The sequence below is a fragment of the Octopus sinensis genome, linkage group LG16, assembly GCF_006345805.1.
Source record: "Octopus sinensis linkage group LG16, ASM634580v1, whole genome shotgun sequence".
NCBI classification, from domain to species: domain Eukaryota; kingdom Metazoa; phylum Mollusca; class Cephalopoda; order Octopoda; family Octopodidae; genus Octopus; species Octopus sinensis.
This window is the reverse complement of record NC_043012.1, coordinates 56481680-56494105: the sequence shown is the minus strand read 5'-3', so window position 1 is coordinate 56494105 and position 12426 is coordinate 56481680. Positions and strand designations below refer to the sequence as shown.

The 12426-nt window shown below is 37.5% G+C and overlaps 1 protein-coding gene across 7 annotated transcripts in view; it reads left to right on the top strand.

Annotated features, from left to right (window-relative positions):
• LOC115220382 (anoctamin-4) overlaps positions 1-12426 on the top strand; it is a 120399-nt gene that overhangs the window by 86425 nt on the left and 21548 nt on the right. For all 7 annotated transcript variants that reach the window (XM_036510165.1, XM_036510161.1, XM_036510160.1 and 4 more), the window contains 5 exons: positions 1216-1295; positions 3830-3901; positions 5624-5701; positions 8666-8830; positions 11720-11868. In XM_036510165.1, the coding sequence (XP_036366058.1) occupies positions 1216-1295; positions 3830-3901; positions 5624-5701; positions 8666-8830; positions 11720-11868 (544 nt within the window). The remainder of the gene's footprint in view (positions 1-1215; positions 1296-3829; positions 3902-5623; positions 5702-8665; positions 8831-11719; positions 11869-12426) is intronic.

The following is a 12426-nucleotide window of genomic DNA, read 5'->3' as shown; positions in this document are numbered from 1 at the left end:
ATGTGGTTGGTAAGCAAGCTACTTACTACACAGCCACTCCTATGCCTATATATATATATATATATATATCCGTGTCTGTGTGTAGTGTGTATGTTGTGAACGAATATCATTCATATCCAATATTCCAATAGGCTGTTGTGTACTCTTGTAGACTATTGTTTTCTGCAATAATCTTTTGTCTGCTGCAGTAGGCTGTCGTCTACTGTAGTAGGTTTTTCTCTACTGCAGTAGGCTGTTGTCTACTGCAGTAGGCTGTTGTCTGCTGCAGTAGACTGTTGTCTGCTGCAGTAGGCTGTTGTCTACTGCAGTAGGCTGTTGTCTGCTGCAGTAGACTGTTGTCTGCTGCAGTAAGCTGTTGTCTGCTGCAGTAGGCTGTTGTCTGCAGCAGTAGGCTGTTGTCTGCTGCAGTAGGCTGTTGTCTGCTGCAGTAGCTGTTGTCTGCTGCAGTAGGCTGTTGTCTGCTGCAGTAGGCTGTCGTCTGCTGCAGTAGGCTGTCGTCTACTGCAGTAGGCTGCTGTCTGCTGCAGTAGGTTTTTGTCTGCTGCAGTAGGCTGTTGTCTGCTGCAGTAGACTGTTGTCTGCTGCAGTAAGCTGTTGCCTGCTGCAGTAGGCTGTTGTCTGCTGCAGTAGGCTGTTGTCTGCTGCAGTAGGCTGTTGTCTGCTGCAGTAGGCTGTCGTCTACTGCAGTAGGCTGCTGTCTGCTGCAGTAGGTTTTTGTCTACTGCAGTGGGCTGTTGTCTACTGCAGTAGGCTGTTGTCTGCTACAGTAGGCTGTTGTCTGCTGCAGTAGGCTGTTGTCTACTGCACTAGGCTGTTGTCTGCTGCAGTAGGCTGTTGTCTGCTGCAGTAGGTTGTTGTCTACTGCACTAAGCTGTTGTCTGCTGCAGTAGGTTGTTGTCTGCTGCAGTAGGTTGTTGTCTGCTGCAGTAGGCTGTTGTCTGCTGCAGTAAATTGTTCTTTCCTTGAAGATCCTATTTAGTTATTTATCCATCTAGGTCAACTGTGCCATCTAAAAGTTGTGTCATTTCCATATATATAATAACTAGATATATTCTCCCATCTCTTGACTTGTTTTTCAGCATCATATAAATATAATCATCTGCATTCTTCTTCAATACAGTTTCTTTCTATAACTGTTCTTCTCCAGCTAAAATTTCTCTTGGTTACCTCTGGCTTCTCTTGTTTTGATATTTTTTCAATTGACTATTCTTTCAGGTACATTATTTTTAGAATTTTGGAAAAGAAAGCAAGCTGTCATTCAATGGAAATGGAACCTTCATTATCAAGAGGAGGAGGTGCCCCACTTTTTTTTTTAATTAAATTTCAATAGTATTCTGAAATATTTTATTCAATAAAGATATATTTAATTACCCTATTAAGTTAGCATTGATCAAAAATATATATTTGCCTATTTTAAAAGTTAATGCAGACATTAGTTACAAGTAGACATTATAAGAGAGTAGAAAAAGGGGTGTGTGAAAATGACAATGATAAGAATTTGACTAAATAAGGGTTGGCCCCCCACTAATAACTCAGACTGGCAAAAAAGATTGGACCACAGGATTAAGATAGCTGGATTTTGGGATTGAATGAGATAAAAGCTGATCTCATATGAAATATGAACACATCTTTGAGGCTAAATACATTGGGAGTTCTAGCAGTTTAGTTGATTAATGCTTGGACATGTCTATTGGGAGCTTTGGTTCATATTTCACTTATTGCTCACATTTTTTAATTTTTTTCTTGTATCCTCTATATTTTTCTTGGAGAGAAAGTTTTTTTTTGTTTCTTTTTTGACTTCATCAGTCAAGCAAACTGGACCAAACAAAATAACGAGATTTGTTCAAGGCTACTTAAAATGAAATTGCTGTAATAAGAGTAATTGGTAGTTCAACATTCTTAAATTTCATAATATTTAATGGCACATTGTATCTCATGGCTAAAATATCTGCACAACCATCATGCCTAAATGTAGAACATCATCATCATCGTCCTTTAATATCCATTTTCCATGCTGGCACAGGTTGGATGGTTTGACCAGAGCTGGTAAGCAGGAGAGCTGCACCAGATTCCATTCTGATTTGGTGTAGTTTCTATGGTTGGATGCCCTTTCTAATGCCAACCATTTTACAGTGTGTGCTGGGTGCTTTTTATGTAACACTGGCATGGACACTTTTTACGTGGCACTTGCACAGGGCTCTTCACGACCAATTCTCCTCAGCAGGGATGGTGGCATTAAGATTTCTGCTAAGGAGGACAAGTTTTCTTGAGCATATATAATGAGAAAAGCATATATAGTGAAAAATGTTTCTCTAAATTCCTAAATAGTATTTGACCAGCTCGGATAAAATCCTGAATCTAAGGAAACTAGTGATGGTCTGTATCAGTGTTTGATTCAGCAATAATTAGTTTATAGGAGAGAGCTCAATAAGCTCAGTTTCCACGAGGAGTTTAAAGTCTAAACATTTAATGTCTCAAAGTGGAGAGAGAAAATGGTGTTGTTCCTTGGGATGTAAGTAAGTAAATGCTAAAATAACTGAGCAGCCAAACTGGCTTGAATCCCAGTTTTTTGTGACTGATTGAAAAAAGATTTATTCTCACAAGATGGCTGAATGGTCTTCAACAAAAAAGACATACCCAATTGTAAGAACAGCAAGTTGAGGCCAGTGGAGCAACATGACCATCATTATAGCTTGTCTGTAGCTAATATTAAAATATTGGGCAATCGTTATTGCTCTCATTGAAGGTTCTCTTTAGATAGGAACATCATCATCATCATTGTTTAACATTCGCTTTCCATGCTAGCATGGATTGGACGATTTGACTGAGGTCTGGCGAACCAGGTGGCTGCACCAGGCTCCAATCTGATCTGGCAGAGTTCCTACAGCTGGATGCCCTTCCTAACGCCAACCACTCTGAGAGTGTAGTGGGTGCTTTTACGTGCCACCAGCACGAGGGCCAGTCAGGCAGTACTGGCAACAGCCACGCTCAAATGGTGCTTATTATGTGCCACCTGCACAGAAGCCAGTCCTGCAGCACTGGCAACGACCTCACTTGAATGCTTTTTTCACATGAACCCAGTTCAATATAAAGTTTACCCATGGTTACTACTGGCACTCATTTTTAGCTGAGTAGACTGGAGTAAAGTGAAATGAAGTGTTCAAGCTGTTGGGTCTGGGAATCAAACCCACAACCCAGTGCTGGATTAATCATTAAGCAAAATAGGCATATGCTGAGAGCATCAAGGGAAGGAAGGCACCGCAGAAATGGTAAATGGTTTAGGACACAAAAGAAATCACTTTAACCTTGCTAAAATAATGTTCAAAGTGGTTTATATGATCATAAATATAATTTCAAAGTATTCATGGTGTCATAGTGAGGATCTGATCAAATACTTTGCTATTAAAAAAAGTAAGAGAAAATATGAAAGTGTACGAAAATAAACATTATTTTCTATCTTACTGTTAGTTTTGTTCCATTTTGAAAAATAAAAATTTAGTTTATGGTTTATTATTGTTCGTATTTTGAATTACATAAATATGACGACATCAAAATCTTTTAAGTGCTTAGGGCCTCTATGGGTTTTAATCCAGCCCTGCCACAACCTTACAATCATAAGCCCAACAACCTAACCAATTAGACCACACCCCTTCAGTAGTTGCATCAATTCAACAAGAATATTCCATCCAAAGTAGCATGGAACAATGATAATAAAACAAGCATTTTGTAAAATTAATTTTTACATGGTTATATTTTCTGATTAATGAAAATGTTCAACAAATATTAAAAAAAGGCTCAATTCCAAGCAAATGCTGTCTTATAATTTCAGGAACCGCCTCGCCCAGAATATCTAGCTAAGATGGCCAATGATAAAAAATATAGAAGAGATCCAATTTCACAGGTAATTAGAGTGCAACTTGTTTTTCTTTTTGCCTTTTTTCTTTAAAGAAAGGATATTTGATTTATGAAAATTTCATCACCTTAATTTAAATTGGAAAGTATTAAATAGTGTGGTTTGTCTTTACTTTTCTTTTTCCCTATTAATATTGCCATGTCCATCGTTCTGTTTCTGTCTTTCTCCTTTCCCTCTCTTATTCTCTCTTGCTCTCTTTTTAATCTGTTCTTTCTTTCTTCAAACATCTCTTCAATGGCCTCTACTCTATGAAACAGCAATATCTGAATTACTAACCTCAAACAATCATCTCTTAAGCAAGTCAGGCAACTACATATGTTTTGTTTTTGTTTTCAAAACTAGTCTGAGAAAGGAATTCAATGCTCAAAGCCCTTGCTCTCCTTCTCAACGAACTTGATATGTTGATTTTAAGCAACCTCCAGAGGCTTGTAATTTTGTACAGGAAGGAAGAAAGATGTTAAGCTAGAGTCCAGGGCATGAACCCCAAATGGAATGAAAAGTGGAAGAGGAGTGCATGTACATAAAGTGAGTTGAGGTGGACCTAGGTAGAAAAATATATGAATCTTGTATGTTATTATTTAGCTCTAGGTTGGCAATAATCAAGCAGATTTATTATCAAAGGAATTCCAGCCATGACCATCCCACAAATAGTGTATCTAAAACTACATTATCTAATGTGTCTTACAGTTTTTTAAAGACAGTAGGGTGTGATTTCTGAGAGTTTTGGGCTGTAATACTTGTATTTCAAAGAATCGGCCTTGCCACATTCTGTTGTCATGCTGAATCTCCCTAAGAACTACATTAAAGGTATACTCTTTACACTTTTTACTCTTTTACTTGTTTCAGTCATTTGACTGTGGCTATGCTGGAGCACCACCTTTAGTCGAGCAAATCGACCCCAAAACTTATTCTTTGTAAGCCTAGTACTTATTCTGTTGGTATCTTTTGCTGAACCATTAAGTTACAGGGACATAAAAACACCAGCATCAGTTGTCAAGTGATGTTGGGGAGACAAACACAGACCAACAAACATATACACACACACACACACACATACACACACACACACACACACATATATATATACATACATATATACGACGGGCTTCTTTCAGTTTCCGTCTAACAAATCCACTCACAAAGCTTTGGTCGGCCCGAGGCTATTGTAGAAGACACTTGCCTAAGGTGCCATGCAGTGGGACTGAACCTGGAACCATGTGATTGGTAAGCAAGCTACTTACCACACAGCCACTCCTACGCCTATACGTGTCTGTAGAGTGTTCAATCACTTCTAGGTTAATTTCATGTGCAGAAAATTCTGTTGATCAGATCAAATTGAACACTCATTGTAACTGACAGAGGGTCAGTTAGTTAGTTACTCTAGGCTGCTTTTTCTAGCAGATTGAATAATGACATAGAGGCTTCCTCACTGGCTCATAAAAGAAAATGTTGAAGGACATGGTAGAGAGGAGATAAAATATGCTGGAGTAGTAGGGAGGAGCCAGCAGTGGTTGTTTGTTGAAGAATGAAAGCTTGTCCCTTTTTTTACATACAGGACAGAATTTAGAAGTTTCCTTGTTGGCTTGACAGCCACTGAGTTTCAGTTATGTATAAAAACATTTTGCAATAATTTTTCTTTTTGGAATGCAAACCAAACAATTATTAAATCTCTTTTAAAATTTATTTTCTTCTTTTTGACTATTCTCTTAGATGGATGAACCATACATCCCATTTTGGACTCGCCAGATACCAATCATCTGTTTTTCGTATTCACTTATGCTGTTTATGGTAAGCTCATATAATTTTAACTGTTTTGGAACCAACCAACCTGAAGTCACTCCTGGTTCTTTGGTACAAAATTCATGTTTTAAAGTGAATCTTAGTTAAAAAAATAAAATAAAATAAAAAGACTTCATCAAAATTTCATGTTAATTTGTGTTCCAAGCACCATTTTAATAAGATCTAAATTATTTTACTAAAATTTTTAATTATTTTCAAAATTAATTGAAACAGACTGTATATTTCAGCAGGAATTTGGTAACAGAAGGATTAAATACTCTCTTCTTTTATATATTGTGTGGTGGTGAGCCCAGGTTAACAGTCCAGTATAGTAATTCACATATAATTCCCTGAACATGGTTTTAGTGTGTGACAAATATTGATTCTTTTTTTTAATATGTTGTCTCTTATATGCATATAGGTATCATTGTTAACTCTGCTATTCTTACCATGACCACCACAAATACTGCCATCAAGACTATTACAAAATGCCATTAGTAAATAAAAAGAAGTTACCAATTTCAAACTGGTATCAACACATTAAAGTTCCAACATCCAGAAACTGCCTTGGTAGAAACCCATAAGATTATCCACCATCTTTCCAATAAGTTTGGTCACCTTTTTGAATTCCATACCACAACCACCATCTTTTATTTTTTTCAGTCATTTGACTGCAGCCATACTGGGGCACCACCTTCAAGGGTTTTAGTTAAACAAACTGACCCTAAGACTTGTTCAATTTTGAAGCCTCGTACTTATTCTAACTGTCTCTTTTCCAAACCTCTAAGTTGTGGTGACGTAAACACACTACTACCGATTGTCAAGCAGTGGTGGGGAACAAACACACACACACACACACTCATGATGAGCTTCTTTCAGTTTCTGTCTACCAAATCCACTCACAAAGCTTTGGTCAGCCTGAGGCTAAAGTAAAAAACACTTGCCCAAGGTGTCACGCAGTGGGACTGAACCTAGAACCATGTGGTTGGGAAGCAAGCTTCTTACCAAACAGCCACAACATGTTTATAAAATCAAAAAAGCAGCACAACACCCATGACTTTCGGAAACATTTTATCTTGCTCAGAATTGTTGAAACCTGGAATAAACTACCCATGTCCCTATCAGGATACTGCATCTCTTAAAACTTCCATGCTTCTCAAAATCTACCTACACTACTAACATGCCTATGCTCCCTTATTCTTTAGAACTATTTTGATGTTCACTTATCTCGATTTTTGTGTTTTATTCTGTGTGCTCTACATGTACTTCTAGCTTTCATTGTTGTCTTTCTTTATTTGACTTCTATGTTTGTTCTTTGTATCTCCTTTTAACTGTTTCCAACAAGTTGTAATGCACCTGAATATTGTATACAATAAGTTCATTATATTATTTTAAATACTTGACAAAGCTTACAGCTAAGGTTTAAAGTCCCAGTGCAGTTTAGCAAATAACACTTCACAATATGCAGATTATTCAAAATTCCTGACAAAGGCACCACTGTTTCACTGGACAAACTGTTTAGCAGTGGGATAGATAGCACTTATATTAAATTATAAATAGTGCTTGTATTAAATCTTAGCAGTGTTTAAGAATCCTGGTTTTACGCTTTGTCTGATATTTCAGTGTAGAATGTAAAACGTTCACATACTGGTTACATGGTGGTGGTTAGTGGAGGCGCAATGGCCCAGTGGTTAGGGCAGCAGACTCGCGGTCATAGGATCGCGGTTTCGATTCCCAGACCGGGCGTTGTGAGTGTTTATTGAGCGAAAACACCTAAAGCTCCACGAGGCTCCGGCAGGGATGGTGGTGATCCCTGCTGTACTCTTTCACCACAACTTTCTCTCACTCTTACTTCCTGTTTCTGTTGTACCTGTATTTCAAAGGGCCGGCCTTGTCACTCTCTGTGTCACGCTGAATATCCCCAAGAACTACGTTAAGGGTACACGTGTCTGTGGAGTGCTGAGCCACTTACACGTTAATTTCACGAGCAGGCTGTTCCGTTGATTCGGATCAACCGGAACCCTCATCGTCGTAACCGACGGAGTGCTTCCATCCACATGGTGGTGGTGATAGCGATGGCTGTTGTTGTTGTGGTTGTTTTAGTTTCAACACTCAATGTCAGATCAAGTTACAAATCAGCATTATTTAATGATGTGGAGGCGCAATGGCCCAGTGGTTAGGGCAGCGGACTTGCGGTCGGAGGATCGCGGTTTCGATTCCCAGACCAAGCGTTGTGTGTGTTTATTGGGCGAAAACACCTAAAGCTCCACAAGGCTCTGACAGGGGGTAGTGGTGACCCCTGTTCTACTCTTTTGCCCCAACTTTTTCTCTTTCTTCCTGTTTCTTGAGAAACACTGTGATGGACTGGTGTCCCATACAGCTTGGATGGGAGGGTAGTACATACGCCACAGAAACCGGGAAACCGGGCCCATGAGCCTGGTTAGGCTTGAAAAGGGCGCATAAATAAAATAAGATTATTTAATGATACCTTTCCCCAAGCTTGCATGGATAAAACGGAATTTGTTGGGGTTGCAGCTGATTTTCTAAGGCTAGATGCCCTTGCCACCAACCCTCGCCAATTTCCAAGTAAGGTAATATTTCTCCGTAACTAGATATGTTTTCCCCTGCAGACTGAAAACAAAATAACCTTGCTTGTATGATGATGCTCATTTAGAACTATCACAAGATGTTTAGACAAGAGTACACACACACACACACACACACATATGCACATGCACGATGAGATTCTTTCAGTTTCCATCAAATTGATTAATAAGGGTTTTGTTGATCCAGGGCTATAGTAGAAGACATTTTGCCCAAGCTGCCATGGAGTGGACTGAAACCAAGACCACATAGTTGAGAAACAAGTTTCTTCGCCCAGCCACGCCTGCACCTTATTTATCAAACAAATGATATTCTAAAACTGAAATATTTCCTCATTTTTTTCCCTTCATTTTTTCTTTCTAATTTTAGGTTAGCATCGCAATAGCAGCTGTTTTGGGTGTGATAGCTTTCCGAGTGTCAATGTTGGCGGCCCTTCAATTAAGAGAAGAGAACATCATTTACAAAAATGCTGGTTTAATGACAACAGTAATTTCTGCTTGCATCAATTTACTCATCATCATGATATTGAACATAGTAAGTATAACACCAGTCTTCTACTTCAGCATCACAACTCACCTGTAGAACAAGCAGAGTCTTTGATTGATTGCTGATGCATGATATTACAGATGAAGCCATTATAAGCATAAGGGAGCATCTCTATGGTTTCTCTATTGATGTATGTTTTTAATGGCTTTATCAGAAGAAAGAAAGAAACCAGAACTCATAGCTTTCCTTGCTTCAGACACTTTGTTCTAATATTCACAACAGAGTAGACTCCACTGTCACCCAAGGGCTAGAGGTTGTGTATAAATCTTATAAACATTAAATACCAAGCATTAAGTTACTGTTATGTTTAACTTTATTTTATGAGGTACATCTATCCTCATTTAGCATGGGGGAGTTGACTCCAAAAAATACAGTGATAAATGAACCAGTGATAAATGAATCATCTCCATATATCTTGTAAATGGAATGAATGGCGGATTCATTGGCATAAACTCATGGCCCACTGCAGTAAAGCTTCCACTGTCACGTACATTCTTGATCATTTCTACCTTTTCCTGCAGAGAATACACTTATCTGTGTTGTTTGTAAGCATCAGGTGCCTTCATATTTTTTCTGTTTACTGGCCCCATGTTGATGAGTCTGAGTACAAAATACATGACCACACAGCTTGGTTATGTAAACACAAGCACTCGTCAGTGCATTCTTGGCAGCTGGGCTTTTGTAGATGATTAGCCAGGAGCTTTTTTGTAATACAAGTAAAGTCTGACTGATTGTTGGTGCATATCACAATTCAATCTATGATAAGCATATCATGGTTCATAACTGAGTCTACCATTATTTACATTATTTATATTTGACGGATATGGCATAGTGGTTAAGAGTGTGGGCTACTAACCTCAAGATTCTGAGTTCGATTCCAAGCAGTGACCTGAACAATAATAATAATAATAACATTAAAAAATACCTTAGGAATTAGAACCCAGGTTCGAAATTTCCCCAAGACAACTGAGGAAGGCTGGAGGGTATATCAGCCGAAACGTTGTGTTAACAACAAACAAGATGAAGACAAATATCGTCAAATGTAAATAATGTACATAATTCCTCATCTCTTAAATATAGAACTGTATAGGTCTACCATGTTATCACAGATCAATAATAAATGAAGTTACAGGCAACAAAATTTTTATCACATCCCTGTGACAAAAATGCATATATATGAGCGGGTGCTGAATAGTTCCTGGTTTTAAGGCTATTGCAAAAGGCCTGGTTGGATGCCTAACCTTCTGAGTTCTTTTACAGGGCTTAGAAAAACTGAAGGATTGCTGCAATAGGTATGTGAATATGAAAGGGGAATATGTTGAATAAAATCATAATTAACTGATCCTCCTGTATTTTCTTTTATTCAAAGCCAGGAACGTTTCAGCCCACCTTTGTTCACACACACACACACATTAACATTTCCACTATAGTTGTTTGAAACTGTGTCCTGTGTCAGTTACCAGGTTATTGTGGTGGTGTGACAAAATTTTGACACCTCACAAATTGATGAAAAGTGCACATAGCAGTTTTTGTTTGTTTTCAGATCGCTAAAATGACCCTTCCACTATGTAGTTGCTTCAAGTTCAACACTTGGTTTCTGATGCAAGTTATTTGCCAGACAAATACAACTCTGAAGCATTGAAACATTAAATTTATTGTTTTCATTGTTATTCTAATCTGTTTGAAACACATAGAAATACCTGTTATTTGCTACAGAAATAGAATTAGATTAAAATAGCCATCTGTGTATCATACTTGATGTAAACACATTATGAAGAAAGCATATTTACTGCAGTATTTATCCAAAGATAATATCTCCTATGAATGTGCTGTTTGAAGACACGAATATATCAGTAGCATATAAAAATTATCCAATAGTGACAGTGAGAATGCTAAACATGCATTTCTGCATCATTGGGCTTTGTCAGTAGCAGTACTCATTGCCATATGTAAATACATTATAATGATTGAATATACTTTCACATGTTGAACTTGAACTATTTGGTTGTTATGCTAAATGATGTTTTATATAATTTTATTCCATCATATACACCTCTGGCTGTAAAATGCAGTTGAAAAAAAATATTAGCTTTTATCTTTCCATGGTTAATAAAGCAAGTATCAGAGAAATACTGGGTAGGTTGGGTGATGTAACATTGTCACCCACCTCACACAAATTTATGGACTTGTGCTTATGTTAAGTCATTATCATCATTACTATTATAATAAGGACCTATGAATAACTAATGGTTACCAGCAATTAAAAAAAAATGGAAACCTAGCTGCTTTAGTTTAGTCAGAAGATTAACTGTGATGTAGTATAATTATCATCCTTATTATAAGTGTTATTAAGGGCATGATCTGGCAGAATCATTAGCATATTGGACAAAATGCTTAACAGCATTTCTTTTGGTTCTTTGCATTAGTTCAAATACCACCAGGGTTGACTTCGCCATTCATCATTTCAGGATTGATAAAATAAAGTACCAATCAAGTACTGGAGCCGTTATAATTGACTGACCCTGACCCCTAAAATTGCTAACCCTATGCCAAAATTTGAAACTTACTATAAGTATTATTTTGATCTTCCTCTTTATTGGTTTCAAATTCTCACTCAAGGCAAGCAATTTTTGGGGAGTGGGTAAGTCGCAATTACATCAATCCCAGTGTTCAACTGGTACTCACTTTATCAGCCCAGAAAGAATGAAAGACGTCAACCTTGGTGGAATTTGAACTCAGAACATTAAAGACAGACAAAATGCTGCTGAGCATTTAACCCGGCAGTTTTCCCCTCTGTTGTTAATCATCTTTTTCATCATCAACATTATATGCCGATAATGTCTACAAAAATATATGTTTTCAATTTTTCTAAATCAGATTTACAGAAGAGCAGCTTTCTGGTTGACTGATTTGGAATGTTTACGTACACAAACAGAGTATGATAATAGCCTGACCTTCAAACTATTCGCTCTGCAATTTGTCAATTATTATTCCTCTATCATTTATATCGCTTTCTTCAAAGGAAAGTAAGTATGTTCATGAAATTATTGACAATTTCTCAATGTTTCAACTTGTTCTATTTTTTTCTATTTTCTTCACCTTATATTACTAAATATTAATTACACTATAATGCCATTATTCATATATATATATATCATCATCTTCATATGTTTCTTATGCTAGCATGGGTTACATATTTCTGTTGGGAAGGTCTTGACTGAACCAGCTTTATATCGACCTCATCTCTCAGGAGTGCCTTGTGGATAGCAGTGGTTGTACTTTCACTGATATGTAGTAACTTCAAGAAACAAGCATTAGAAGAGTTGTTTCCTGGGCTTGGAACCCTGCAGGCAACTAGTAACAATAGTTATCCCATTGACTTCCAGCATCTTCAGGAATTATGGTACTGATAGTATGAAATGCTGTCTCACAGAATTCGTTCTGGATATAATTGAGTTTGTCTCATATGTACCTGCAGTTACCATCAGAGACTTAGACTGTAAAATTGGTGACCTGTAGAAGTCATTCCGATCAAAATACTAAAAACCAACTATCAACAAATGGTTTGAACTGAATGAAGCTCA